The 14,398-nt window shown below is 38.5% G+C and overlaps 1 protein-coding gene across 4 annotated transcripts in view; it reads right to left on the bottom strand.

Annotated features, from left to right (window-relative positions):
• The window catches only part of CDK19 (cyclin-dependent kinase 19), a 237,785-nt gene that overhangs the window by 78,054 nt on the left and 145,333 nt on the right, over nucleotides 1-14,398 (bottom strand). For all 4 annotated transcript variants that reach the window (XM_011970639.1, XM_011970637.1, XM_011970635.1 and 1 more), the window contains one exon: nucleotides 1,560-1,670. In XM_011970639.1, the coding sequence (XP_011826029.1) occupies nucleotides 1,560-1,670 (111 nt within the window). The remainder of the gene's footprint in view (nucleotides 1-1,559; nucleotides 1,671-14,398) is intronic.

The raw sequence follows: 14,398 nt of genomic DNA, 5'->3' as shown, positions 1-14,398 counted from the left end.
AAAATCAATGTGTGTACTTCAGATACTTCTGAAGTGAATTTTCTAAATATTACAAATACTATCTTCTCAGTAAAATGTCAGTTTAGTGCTTAAATTCTTTAAAATCAACATTTATGATTATATTTATTTTGAAATATGGTATTGGACAGTACAGTTCTACAGGACCTGACTATTCCAATGTACTACATCATCTTCTTTCATCACCTCACTGATGTTCAAAGTAAAGTACATACACTATCAAGTAAGCCTTGGTTGACATATAGGGGAATATAGAAAAATGGGGAAAATACAATGTCTATGAATATCCATGAAAAGAATTGAAAAAAACACACTGGAAATTTTTGTCCATATCTGCTATAATAGCATACACTCTGCAAATTTCTTTAAGACCTGAGTCTGTTAAAGTTATTCCTCAAGAGATTTATAACTTATACAGACGATAAACCACATTATATTGAATCAAAATTTATTAGTCACGTGTGATCATACACCTGTGGTCCTAGCTACTTGGAAGGCTGAGGCAGGAGGATCGCTTGAGCCCAGGAGATCAAAGCTGCAGTGACCCATAATTTTGCCATTGCACTCCAGCCTGGGTGATAAAGCGAGACCCTGTCTCAAACAAACAAACCAACAAACAAACAAACAAGGCTGGGTGTGATGGCTCATGCCTGTAATCTCAACACTTTGAGAGGCCAAAGTAGGAAAATCACTTGAGCCCAGGAGTTCAAGACCAGCCTGTGCAAGATGGCAAAACCTTGTCTCTATAAAACATTTTTGAAAAATTAGCCAGGCATAGTGGTGCTAAATTAATTATCCATAATTTGAACTTATTGCCAGATTTGACGTTTGTTACTTTTAGCAGTTCCTCAGATAAAAGTGTTTAAATGTTCTGATTCCTAATTTGAAAAGATAAGAATTAGAATTTTTTGCTTCTTTCATACGTTGATAAAACATCCTTAATCTTCACTATACATATTAGTAAATTGCCATTAATTACTTGCATAAAAGTGTAGTCTCCCGCCAGGCGTGGTGGCTCATGCCTGTAATCCCAGCACTTTGGGAGGCTGAGGTGAGCAGATTACCTGAGGCTGGGAGTTCGAGACCAGCCTGACCAACATGGAGAAACCCTGTCTCTACTAAAAATACAAAATTAGCCGGGCAAGGTGGTGCATGCCTGTAATCCTAGCTACTCAAGAGGCTGAGGCAGGAGAATCGCTTGAACCTGGGAGGCAGAGATTGCAGTGAGCCAAGATCGTGCCATTGCACTGGGCAACAAGAACGAAACTCCCTCCCCGCCGCCCCCCCCAAAAAAAGTATAGTCTCCCATTCATTAAAATCTTTCTGAAGTAAAATTTCTAAATACTACAAATACTATCTCCTCAGTAAAATGTTAGTTTATTGCTTAAATTCTTCAAAATCAATATTTATGTTTATATTTACTTTGAAGTATGGCTAACAGAGCAAGTTTTCCTTTCTGTGCATTAACAATATGTATTTTATATAAATATGCTCCATACCTACATAAAATAATCCTAGAAATACAGTGAGATTATACTTACCCACAAGTCATGCTCTGCATAATCAAACAGCAGCCATACCTTCCTGTCACTGTGAGAGAGGAACACCTTCTGCAATGCGATCACATTAGGGTGCTTCAATTCTCGCAAAAGCTGAATGCAAAAGAAAGAGAGGGGTCACTGTTGTGTTAGCAAGGAGGGGGAAATGATGAATGTCTTATAACTTCAAAACGAAATTTCTGAAAATCTAGAGAATCCAGGTAAGCAAAATGAAAGAAAAAAATACCACCCAAAATACCTCTATTCAGAGATAAGGTCTGTCAACATCTTGGTGCGTATCTTTCCAATCCTTTTTCTGTGTGCATGGGTGTATGTGTTTAGTTTTGTTTTACTTTCTTTCTTGTCAGAGACTGCAAGCAGGAATGTGTTTTTAAAAATATGATTTTAAATGGTAAATGTAAAACAGCAAACAAAAATAATATCATATCATTAAATAATTAATTATATTTTTGTACATGCATATCTTTTTTACTAAAGAAACTGTTCCTTGGGAGGCAGGAATCATATATTAATACTGCTTATATCTACCCTAGCACAGTATTGGTGCTCAAGAAATATGTGACAAAACAAGGAAAGATAGTTAACAATCCCTATACTTATCCATCCCTAGAGTGTGCGGTTGAGGGTTTTTGAAGAGTAGTGAGTATAAGGGAATGACTGTCATGCCCAATTATAAAAACTGAAGTTGAGAACAGGTTCTGTAAACAGAAAAAAAGGAACAGGACTTCACAAAGTAAAAGCTTTAAGCTGGACTCTGATGATATGGAGGAAAGATAAACCAGAGCAGCAAGCAGAAGCAGCACTTTGTGCATAACAGACAGCTGCTTGATAAAATATTTAGCAACAATGACATTATTGCTCAAGGTAAAAGCCTTAGAAATATGCCTGCCTCAGGCTGTCCTTAACCAGGGTTCAGATTTCATAGGTAAAGAGAAACATATTCAATTTAATAAATATTTTGAATAACTTTTAAATATAAAGCTCTGTGGAAGATGCAAAAAGAGAAAGAGAAAACTTCCTTGAATATTTTCTGTATGCAAGATGATTATATACAAATGTTTTTCTCTCACTTAATATTTAGAACAATTTTATGATGTACACAGAACCCAAGGCTCAGTGTGATAAAAATAACTTGACCAAAGTCAAATAGCTAAAAAGAGAAGGGGTTTGGACTTAAATAGATCTGCCTGATTGCAAAGCCCACGCTTTTTCCACTACAGCTAAAGTTCATGTCTTCAGTTCCCACAATGTGGTAAGGGAGACAGACATATAAATAGATCAATGAGGCAGAGAAAAATAAATTGCTTACCCATTCTAATAACTTTAGTAACTTTTTTTTTTTTTTTTTTGAGATGGAGTCTTGCTCTGTTGCCTACACTGGAGTGCAAAGGCACAATCTCAGCTCACTGCAACCTCCGCCTCCAAGCGATTCTCCTGCCTCAGCCTCCTGAGTAGCTGGGATTACAGGTGTGCGCCACCACACCTGGCTAATTTTTGTATCTTTTGTAGAGATGGGGTTTCACCATGTTGGCCAGGCTGGTCTCGAACTGCTGACCTCAAGTGATCTGCCTGCCTTGGCCTCCCAAAATCTAGAGTTTGCCATTTTGAACACTTCATGCTCTCTGGCTCTGGCAAACCCTGTTTTTAATGACCCCATTGCCATGGCCAGCCTTGAAGCACTGAGACCCTGGTAAGAGACCTCACCCCAGGCACAATGACTGTCTCCTTCTTTCTAACTCCTTGATATTGATGAACTTAAAGAGTTTGCCTTTATTCCCTATGCAAAATATATTCTCTTTGCAGCCTGAAGTAGATGGGAAAGTAAAACTCCACTTCTGCATCTAAACCAGGCTCCTGAAACACCCAACACTGGCACAGATCCCTGATTCCTGGACCTCGCTTGTCTGGGAAAGCGGATGTCACAGTAGCAATATTTAATTAACACTTGTAAAAAACTACATTCTCTGTGACTTCCAATTGTTGATCCCTCTAGAATAAATTCATTTTAAGTCCCCTGTTGAAAAATTATTTTGACTAGATAATACATTTATATGGTTCAAAGATCAAAGTATACACAAGGATATATATTGAAATGTCTCACTACCACTCCTCTTGCTTACCTGGAGGTAACAACTTTTATTAATTGCTTATTTATCCTTGCAATGTTTCTTAATGCAAATAAAAACAAATATGAATATATATTTTATCCTGCATTGTTTACACAAAAGATAGCATAATATACACACTGCTCTGCACCTTTTTTTTTTTTTTTTTACCCTTACTCTATCTTGGAAATCTCTTAGTATTAGGACAGTATCAATATTAGAAATACTTCCTTCAGGTGAGAAAAGATTCGACAAAAGAAAAATTTTTTAAAAGAAAAAAATAAAAATAATCTTCCTTGTTCTTTTTTACAGTAGCATTGTATTTCTAGATCACCTTTTTTATTGGGGTAAAATATATACATAATGTAAAATTTACCATTTCAATCATTTTTAAGTATACCAGATATACTTAATATATTTACTTAATCCCACTACCTATCCTGGCTCAGTGGGATTAAGCACAACCACCATCACTACTGTGTATTTCCAGAACTTTTTCATCATCCCAAAATGAAAATCTATACCATTAAACAATATCTCCAGGTTGCCACCTACCCCCAGCTCCTGATGACCAGTATCCTAATTTATGTCTCTATGAATTTGACTGTTCTCGGTATGTAGCTCATATAAGTGGAACAGTACAGAGTCTGCCTATTTGTGTCTGCCTTTTTTCACATAATATAACATCTTCAAGGTTCATCCGTGTTGTAGCATGTATGAGAATTTCATTCCTATTTAAAGCTGATTACTATTACATTGTATGTATAGACCACATTTCGTTTGTCCATTTGCCCCTCAATAGACATTTAGGTTGTTTCTACCTTTTGGTTATTATGAACAATGTTCCCTAAATATTGGTGTATAAGTAACTATTTGAATCCCCACTTTCAAATCCTTTGGATGTATACCCAGAAGTGAAATTGCTAGATCCTATGGTAATTCTATGTTTAATTTTTTGAGGAACCACCATATAGGTCACTTTTGTAAAAAAAAAAAAATTTTTTTTGTAGAGATAAGAGTCTCACTATGTTGTCCAGGCTGGTCTTGAACTCCTCGCCTTAAGCAATCCTCCCACTTCAGCCTCCCAAAGTGCTGGGATTACAGGTGTAAGCCACTGCACCTTGCCTAGGTCTCCTTTCAATATGTCATACAGATAGTTACCTCATTGCTTCACAGATACTGTGTTTTTCCCAAGCAGAAGGCAACCCTGCATCAACCAAGTCTACTGGCATCATTTTTCCAACAGCATGAAGCTCACTTAATGTCTCTGTGTCACATTTTGGTAATTCTTGCAACATTTAAAACTTTTTCAGTATTATTATATCTGTTACAGTGATCTGTGATCAGTGATCTTTGATGTTACTATTGTAATTGTTTTGAAGCATCACAAATTGCACCACGTAAGATGGCAAACTTAATCTATAAATGTTGTGTGTGTTCTGATTGCCTCACCCACCAGCTGTTCCCCCATCTTTCTCCCTCTCTTCATGCCTCTCTATTGTCTGAGAAACAATAATATTGAAATCAGGCCAACTAATAAAACTACAATGGCCTCTAACTGTTCAAGTGAAAGGAAGAATCTCACATAGCTCTTGCTTTAAATCAAAAGCTAGAATGGTTGACCTTACTGAGGAAGGCACACCAAAAGTTAAAACAGGCTGAAAGCTAGGCTTCTTGCACCAGTTAGCCAAGTTGTGAATGCAAAGAAAAAGTTCTCGAAGGAAATTAAAAGTTCTACTCTGTTGAACACATAAATGATAAGAAAGCAAAACAGCCTTATTGCTGATAGGGAGAAAGTTTTAGTGATCTGGATAGAAGATTAAAGTAGCTGCAACATTACCTTAAAACAAAGCTGGCTGGGTGCAGTGGCTCACGCCTGTAATCCCAGCACTTTGGGAGGCCGAAGCAGGTGGATCACGAGGTCAGGAGTTCAAGACCAGCCCAAACAACATAGTGAAACCCCGTCTCTACTAAAAATACAAAAAATTAGCTGGGTGTAGTGGCAGGTGCCTGTAATCCCAGCTACTCAGGAGGCTGAGGCAGGAGAATCACTTGAACCCAGGAAGTAGATGTTGCAGTGAGCCGAGATTACACCACTGCATTCCAGCCTGGGCGACAGAGTGAGACTCTGTCCCAAAAAAAAAAAAAAAAAAAAGGAAAAAAAAAAAAAAAAGGAAAGAAAGAAAGACAAAGCCTAATCCAGAACAAGGCCCTAATTCTCTTCAATCTGTGAAGGATGAGAGAGGTGGGGAAGCTGCAGAAGAAAAGGTTGAAGTTAACAGAGTTAAGTTCATGAGGCTTAAGGAAAGAAGTCGCCTCTATAACATAAAAGTGCAAGGTGATGGAGCAAGTTATCCAAAAGATCTAGTTAGGATCATTGATGAAGGTGGCTACACTAAACAACAGATGTTCAATGTAGACAAAAGAGAATTCTATTGAAAACAGATGCCATGTGGGACTTTCATAGCTAGAGAGAAGTCAACGCCTGGTTTCAAAGTTTCAAAGGACAGGCTGTTTATCTTACTAGGTATTAATGCAACTGGTAACTTGAAGTTGAAGCCAATGCTCATTTACCATTCTGAAAATCCTAGGACCCTTAAGAATTATGCTAAATGGTCAGGCATATTGGCTCAGCCTGTAATCCCAACACTTTGGGAGGCTGAGGCAGGCGAATCACCTGAGGTCGAGAGTTTGAGACCAGCCTGACGAACATGGAGAAACCCTGTCTCTACTAAATATACAATACTAGCCGGGCATGGTGGCACATGCCTGTAATCCCAGCTACTCAGCAGGCTGACACGGGAGAATTGCTTGAACCTAGGAGGTGGAGGTTGTGGTGAGCCGAGATTGTACCACTGCACTCCAGCCTGGGCGACAAGAGCAAGACTCCATCTCAAAAAAAAAAGCTAAATCTTTATTGTACCTGCACTCCATAAATGTAACAACAAAGCCTAGATGACAGCACATCTGTTGACAGCATGGCTTACCGAACATTTTAAGCCCACTATTGAGACTGATTACCTAGAAAAAAGATTCCTTTCAAAAGATTACTGTCCATTAACAATGCACACAGTCACTGAAAAGCTCTGATTGAGATGTACAAGGAGATTAATGATGTTTTCATGTTTGCTAACATAACATCCATTCTGCAGCCCATGAATCAGGAAGTCATTTTGACTTCCAAGTCTTATTCTTTAACAAATACGTTTCATAAAGCTATAGCTGCCATAGATTGTGATTCCTCGGATGGATCTGAGCAAAGTAAATTGAAAACCTTGTGGAGAGGATTCACCATTCTAGATGCCGTTAAAAACATTCATGATTCCTTCAAAGAGGTCAAGGCATCAACATTAACAGGAATGTGAAAAAAGTTGATTCCAACCCTCATGGATAATTTTGAGCGGTTCAAGATATCAGTGGAGGAAGGAAATGAGATATGGTAGCAGTAACAAGAGAACAACAATTAGAAGTAGAGCTCGAGGATTAACTGAATTGCTGTCATCTCATGATCAAACCTGAATGGATGAGGAGTTGCTTCTTATGGATGGGCAAAGAAAGTGATTTCTTAAGATGGAATCTACTCCTGGTGAAGATGCTGTGAACACCACTGAAATAACAACAAATAATTTGGAATATTACATAAACTTAGCTGATAAAGTATTGGCAGGGTTTGAGAGGACTGACACAAATTTTGAAAGAAGTTCTACTATGGGAGAATGCTATCAAATAGCATTGCATGTTACAGAGAAATCTTTTAAGAAAGAAAGAGTTCATTGATGCAGCAAACTGTACTGTTGTCTTATTTTAAGAAATTGCCACCCCAGCCTTCAGCAACCACCACTCTGATCAGTTAGCAGCCATCAACACTGAGGCAAGACCATCCACCAGCAAAAAGATTATGAACCTGGGAAGCTCAGATAATCATTAGCACTTTTTAGCAATCATGTATTTTTAAATTAAGATATATACATTTTTATAAATAATGCTACTGGACACTTATAGCAGTGTATGCTTATACTGCAAACTACAGTATAATAAATACGACTTTACTGGGAAAGCAAAAAATTTGAGTGACTTGTTTTATTACAATATTTGCTTTACTGCAATGGTCTGGAACCAAACTTGCAATATCTCTAAGGTCTGCCTGTATAAGAGGGAAGAGTGTAAAGTTTACAACTACACACATTTACTAGAAATTCTTCCCTAATCCCCAAATTTGCATTTTCTAGAGCATCAATATGCACTTCCTATTTCTGTGTACCTCTTATGCTTTTTCTACCCTACTGGTTTCTGTAAGTCACTACATATCAACATGAAGGCAGACTGAGGCAAAGAAATAGCAAGCCAATGTTACCTATATCTTTTTTGTTACTTCTTCTAATTTATCTTTTACTCTGCAGCCAGGAGTGATATTTCAAAAATCCTTAACTGATCATCTGTCACTATGAACAAGTCTAAGGAATCAAAGCAAGATATGAGGCAAAGACCATATAAAGGGAGTCTTGTAAGCTATGCAGAAGTGTCACCACTGAGGTTCTCTAGTATCACTGGCAACATGCTAGGGTAAATGGGTCAGTGGAGAAGCCAGCTATTAGAAAAGGTACCACCCTTTGACTACCTTCTGTACATGTTTCATGACTCTCAGATTTGGCCTCACTGAATTATATTAAGAGTATCTTACAATGTTTTAGCTGTTTGCATCTCTCCCCTGCCCTCCTCCTGCATTAGACCACAACGTTCTTGAAGACAAAGACAATTTTACTTACTTACTTATTTATTTCGAGACAAGATCTCACTTTGTCTCCTAGGCTGGAGTACAGTGGCACGATCATGGCTCACTGCAGCCTCAAACTCCTGGGCTCAAGCCATCCTCCTGCCTTAGCCTTAGTAGCTGAGACTACAGGTGCGAGCCACCATGCCCAGCTAATTTTTTAATGTTTTTGTAGAAATGGGGTATTACTTTGTTGTCCAGGCTAGTCTTGAGCTTCTGGCTTCAAGTGATCCTCCTGCCTCGGCCTCCCAACATGTTAGGATTCCAGATGTGAGCCACCACACTAGCCCAGAAAGACATTTTTAAATGTATTTCTATATTTCTAGTGACTAGCATAATGCCTGACACATTGAAAGAGCTCTTTAAGTGACCTCATCTAGTTTGGGGGCTTTAAATGTCACCCATATGCATTAACTCCCAGATGTTTACCTCTAGTCCACTCATCTTCCCTGAACTCCAGCTATGTGTATCCAGTTGCCTCAACAGCTCCATTTGAAAGCTTAAAGGCCAAAACTGAGGTCGCGCTCTCTACCTCCACTACCCTCTAGTCAAGTATCTCCAGTAGCCTCTATTCCAACTGCTCTTCCCCAGCCTCAGTTAATAGCAACTCCATCATTGCAGTTACTCAGGCAAAAACCTCATCTACTTTAACTCTTTTCTCAAATATCTCCTCCTCAGTGAGTCTTCCCTAGCCTTTCTATTTAAAATCGTAACCACCATTCTGCACTTTACCTTTCTGCAAGTACTAACACTCTCAAACATACCGTAACTCTATATCCCTTATCTACAATTCTAAAGAAATTGTAGAAAACCAAAAGCTTTCTAGCAACTCAGGTAGAAAAATTATTTGTGATTCAACAGAAAAAAATTGTTAGGGGTCCATCCTTTCAGTTACTTGACTCTGATTCTATAGAATCTATTTTACAACTCTGTACATTACACATAATTGAAAACGATGCAGAGTAATTCTCAACTATAAGCATACAAATTCTGTGCTGTCGGTAGAGGTTCACTGACTTCCCTCCCCAATAGCGGAAGAAGCCGGTTTTGCTTCAATTTGCATATTCATTTCAATATTCCTGATCTGTACATGTATGTGTTTTAAAGTTTCTCCTTTGAATGGGCTATAATATCGACTTGGTTCCTTCATTCAAAAAGTGAAATAAGCTGGACGCAGTGGCTCACACTTGTAATTCTAGCATTTTGGAAGGCCAAGGCAGGAGGATCACTTAAGGCCAGGAGTTTGAGACTAGTCTGGTCACACAGCAAGAGCCCCATCTCAGCAAAAAAATAAATAAAATTAAATTATCCAGGCATGGTGGTGCATGCCTGTAGTCCCAGCTACTAGGGAGGCTGAGGTGCGAGGACTGCTTGAGCCCAGGAATTCAAGGCTGCAGTGAGTTATGATCACACCACTGCCCTCCAGGCTGGATGACAGAGTGAGACCCAGTCTCTAAAGGGGAAAAAAAAAAAAAAAAAAAAGAGAAGAAGGAAGAAGGAAGAAGGGAGAAGGAGAAGGAGAAGAAAAAGAAGAAGGCCCGGAACAGTGGCTCATGCCTGTAATCCCAGCACTTTGGGAGGACAAGGAGGGCAGATCACCTGAGATCAGGAGTTTGAGACCAGACTGGCCAACATGGTGAAACACCATCTCTACTAAAAATACAAAAATTAGCCAGGTGTGGTGGTGGGTGCCTATAATCCCAGCTACTCAGGAGGCTGAGGCAGGAGAATCACTTGAACCCGGGAGGCGGAGGTTGCAGTGAGCCAAGATCGCACCATTGTACTCCAGCCTGGGCAACAAGAGCGAAACTCTGTCTCTAAAAACATAAAAAAAATTTTTTTAAAGAAAGTTAAATAAAATCATTAAAATGTGTTCATCTTACACCTGTATCACAGTCATAATTTTACCTTTTTTGAAAACAGTCATTTAATACTCATCATACAGAAATACGTCACTTGAACTGACATGAAGCTGTTTATTGTCTGACATGAAGCTACTAAATGGACATGAAACTATTTATATGTTATTTACTGTCTGTCTCTCTCCACTAACATATAAGCTCCATGAAGGCAAAGATTTTTGTTGATTTTATATCTCCAGTGCATAAAATGGTACCTAGCACATAATAAGCATTCAATAAATATTTGTCAAATAAATTAAATCTACGGAACTGGTTCTTATTCACAAAATAACTAGTAATGGCCTGTAACCTAATAAAACTTTGCTACCCTTTCATAAGTTCTTCTCTTTCAAAAGGTGTTTTAAATGATTCTGTTTTCAACAAATTGAATAGACAATATCTAAAATAATTATTCCAGGGATGCTAACCCTGCACAAGCTCCATTTACTTTAGGCTTAAAAAGGAAGACTTCTTTAAATTAGCACCTACTCTACTAGAAGAATAAAAGTGCTGGCTTGAGGTAAAGAGCAGAAACACGGCTCTGAGTATCTCAGGATGGGATCTTCAACCTGGTGTATAATTCGAAGAGCAAAGGAGTGCTATGAGTGTGTTTCCCGAAAGGGCCGTGAGCACAATAAGTGCTACAAAATCCTAAAGAAAATAACACAAAGGAACAGGGGATACAGGGAAACACAAGTGAAGCAGAGATTAACCTTTTTAGTAGTTATGTCCAAGGGATAAACATTATACAAGAGTGTATTCACTACCTCTATTTACTGAAAAAAACAAAGAAGTTAACTTTTCTACTGCTATTTACTGAAAGAAACAAATGAACAACAGTAAACAACCTAAATGTTCAATAAGAAAACTGATAAGTAAATTATGGTAAATAGCCACATATTGTAGCCTCAAATATATATACTAAAATACATTAATTACTCGAGGAAAGACTATAATGTTGTGATATAATGTAAAAGAACCACAGGCTGAGTGCAGTGGCTCACACCTGTAATCCCAGCACTTTGGGAGGCCGAGTTGGACAGATCACTTGAAGCCAGGAGTTCGAGGCCAGCCTGGACAAAATGGCAAAACCTCGTCTCTACTAAAAATACAAAAATTAGCTGGGTGTGGTGCTACATGCCTGTAATCCCAGCTACTGAGGCAGGAGACTCGCTTGAACCTGGGAAGCAGAGGTTGCAGTGAGCAGAGATCGTCCCATTACACTCCAGCCCGGGCAACAGAGTGAGACTGTCTCCAGATAGATACATAAATAAATAAATAAATAAATAAATAAATAAATAAATAAAATATGAAGAGATATATTTATAAAACAGAAAATAGGCTGGGCGTGGTGGCTCACACGTGTAATCCCAGCATTCTGGGAGGCCAAAGCAGGCAGATAACTTGATATCTTGAGGTCAGGAGTTCAAGGCCGGCCTGGCCAACATGATGAAACCCCATCTCTACTAAAAATACAAAAATCAGCCGAGCATGGTACCACACGCCTGTAGTCCCAGCTACTCGAGAGACTAAGGCAGGAGAATCGCTTGAACCCGGGAGGCAGAGGTTGCAGTGAGCTGAGATCGTACCCCTGTACTTCAGCCTGAGCGCCAGAGTGAGACATTGCCTCAAAAAAACCAAAAAACCCAACAGAAATATGCCAAAACATTAACAATAGTTATTTCTGGGTGTGAGATTACGTATAATTTATATTTCTTTCTATTTTTTCTATTTTACCAGTTTTCTACAATGAGCATTACTCTCATAATTTAAAAACAAATATATACACACACCAAAAGACAGACCTTTCCAGAAATCCACCTACCAAAATAAGACACTATCATACTGTGTCAGCTTCTTTTCATGTGGTTATCTGAGAAGGGACACAGTGAAAGAAGGAGAAGTATGGCCATACTTGTACTTTTCCCATCTCTTGGCAAAACCAGATTTTACCAACGGACTTTAATCTCTCGTCTAACAAATATTTGTTCAACATGATGTCACACAACTACAAATACGTGTAATCATACTTAAATAGCAATTAAGTAGACCATGATTTTCCTGTGTGACTCATATTACCTGATAACGTCTTCCATGCCAGATACTCACAGCTCAGTAACATGATCCCACTGGAGCCTAATGAAGAATGTTCAATGAACACGCTAATATTTTATCTGAGCCCCTTCCAAGGCATGTAAGTAGCTATTTTTAAAGTGTCCACTTTTCACTGTTCTAAACGTAAAATAATCTACAATTAGAATTCTAAACTTTCTGTAGATCCTGACTCAATTTAGAGAGTCTGTACTAGACTAAAAATTCCAGAATCCATTCGTATTTTTATCTATACATCTTTCTTCCCTTTTCACTTTCTGTTCTCCAAGTCTATGATGTCCCCACGGGTCCCTGACTCCTTTTTCAAGGGTATTCTGAACGGAAAGGTCCTCTTATACTTCAATAACTCACTTATCTCAAAGTAAATTCAATTTTCTATTCTTGTTTGATCTCTTTTAAGTAACAGTGTGTTTCATTTGACCATCAATCTTTCCCCTTGGTGAGAACGGTACCGCTGACTTTAGAAATCGCTGAGTATCATTTTTTTAAATGTCTAACACCTCTTCCCCCTTCCCAAAGAACTGAAGGTAAATGAAGTAGTGTGTATAATGGCAAACAGGAGATTTGCCTAATTCCAAAATGTTCCAGTACTCCTAAAACTGTAATTTAAGGTTTAGTATTTGAAAGCTGACACTTTCACACCTATGACAGGCCTTTTGGAAGCTGCTCTTTATAAACCACATCAGATTCATCATAACCTTCCAGCAGGTGGCACTCATACTCTGAAAAGGGGTCTGTACAGACTAACACAGCTCTGGTTCAAGGTGGCCCTAAATTTTCTGCTTCATTTTACTTTAGTGACACTTCTTGGTTACCAGTCATAAGCTCCAGGGAGGTCAATATTCCCCATTGCCACCCAATTGAAATGACAGTGAGGCAGTAAGTAAAAGGCAAAAAATACAGGTTTTAGAATCAGAGGCTGAGTTTGAATCCTGTCTTACTAGCAGCAGTTAAGACATAAGGCAAGTCGCTTAACTCTTCTGAATCTCATAGAAGAATAAGATGTCTACTTACAAACATAAACTCAGTTTCCACAAAGAATAAATTAATATAGATTAAATACATAGCACAACGTGCCAGGCACGGTGGCCCACGCCTCTAATCCTGGCACTCTGGGAGGCCGAGGCGGGTGGATCACCTGAGGTCAGGAGTTTGAGACCAGCCTGGCCAATCTCTACTAAATCTCTACCCGATCTCTACTAAAAATACAAAAGTTAGCCAGGCATGATGGTGGGCACCTGTAGTCTCAGCTACTCAGGAGGCTGAGGCAGGAGAATTGCTTGAATCCGGGAAGTGGAGGTTGCAGTGAGTCAAGATGGTGCCACTGCACTCCAACCTGGGCAACAGAGCAACACTCTGTCTCAAAAAAAAAAAAAAAAAAAAAAAGTACATAGCACACTGCTTGGAATAAATTAAGCATTTGACAAACACTGCTTGGAATAAATTAAGCATTTGACAAATTATAGCTTTTATTATTTTTAACCACCACTATTTGCAAGAATGTTATGAAGAGTAAATTAGATAATCCACCTAGAATGCTTGGCATTGTTCTTGATAAACAGTGGCTGTTGTTGTTGTACTTAAGTGAAAATTTCAGTGCTAACCACTCCGGTTAGCTTTGACATCAGAGATACTTAGAGAGTGAGGCTGAGTTGCAAAATGCCACAGCATTTCCTTGCCAAAGTCCATGAAACACCCACTTAGTAGTTTCTATAATAATAAAATGGCTATATGAAAGTTATTTCCCTTCCCATTTTTCAACAATCTGGTTTCATTTACTCTGACTTCTAAATTCTGCATGTACTTGGTCTAAGAGAGGTATGTGAAACCAAGTAAGCTCTGTGATAAGTAAGAAATTCACATATCCTTGACTATGAGAGCATACCTATTCTTTTTTAGTATAAGTATTTAATTTTTTTTTTTTTTTTTTTT

The sequence above is a fragment of the Mandrillus leucophaeus genome, unplaced genomic scaffold, assembly GCF_000951045.1.
Source record: "Mandrillus leucophaeus isolate KB7577 unplaced genomic scaffold, Mleu.le_1.0 Scaffold96, whole genome shotgun sequence".
NCBI classification, from domain to species: domain Eukaryota; kingdom Metazoa; phylum Chordata; class Mammalia; order Primates; family Cercopithecidae; genus Mandrillus; species Mandrillus leucophaeus.
The sequence above is the reverse complement of the archived record's forward strand: the minus strand, read 5'-3'. Positions and strand labels throughout refer to the sequence as shown.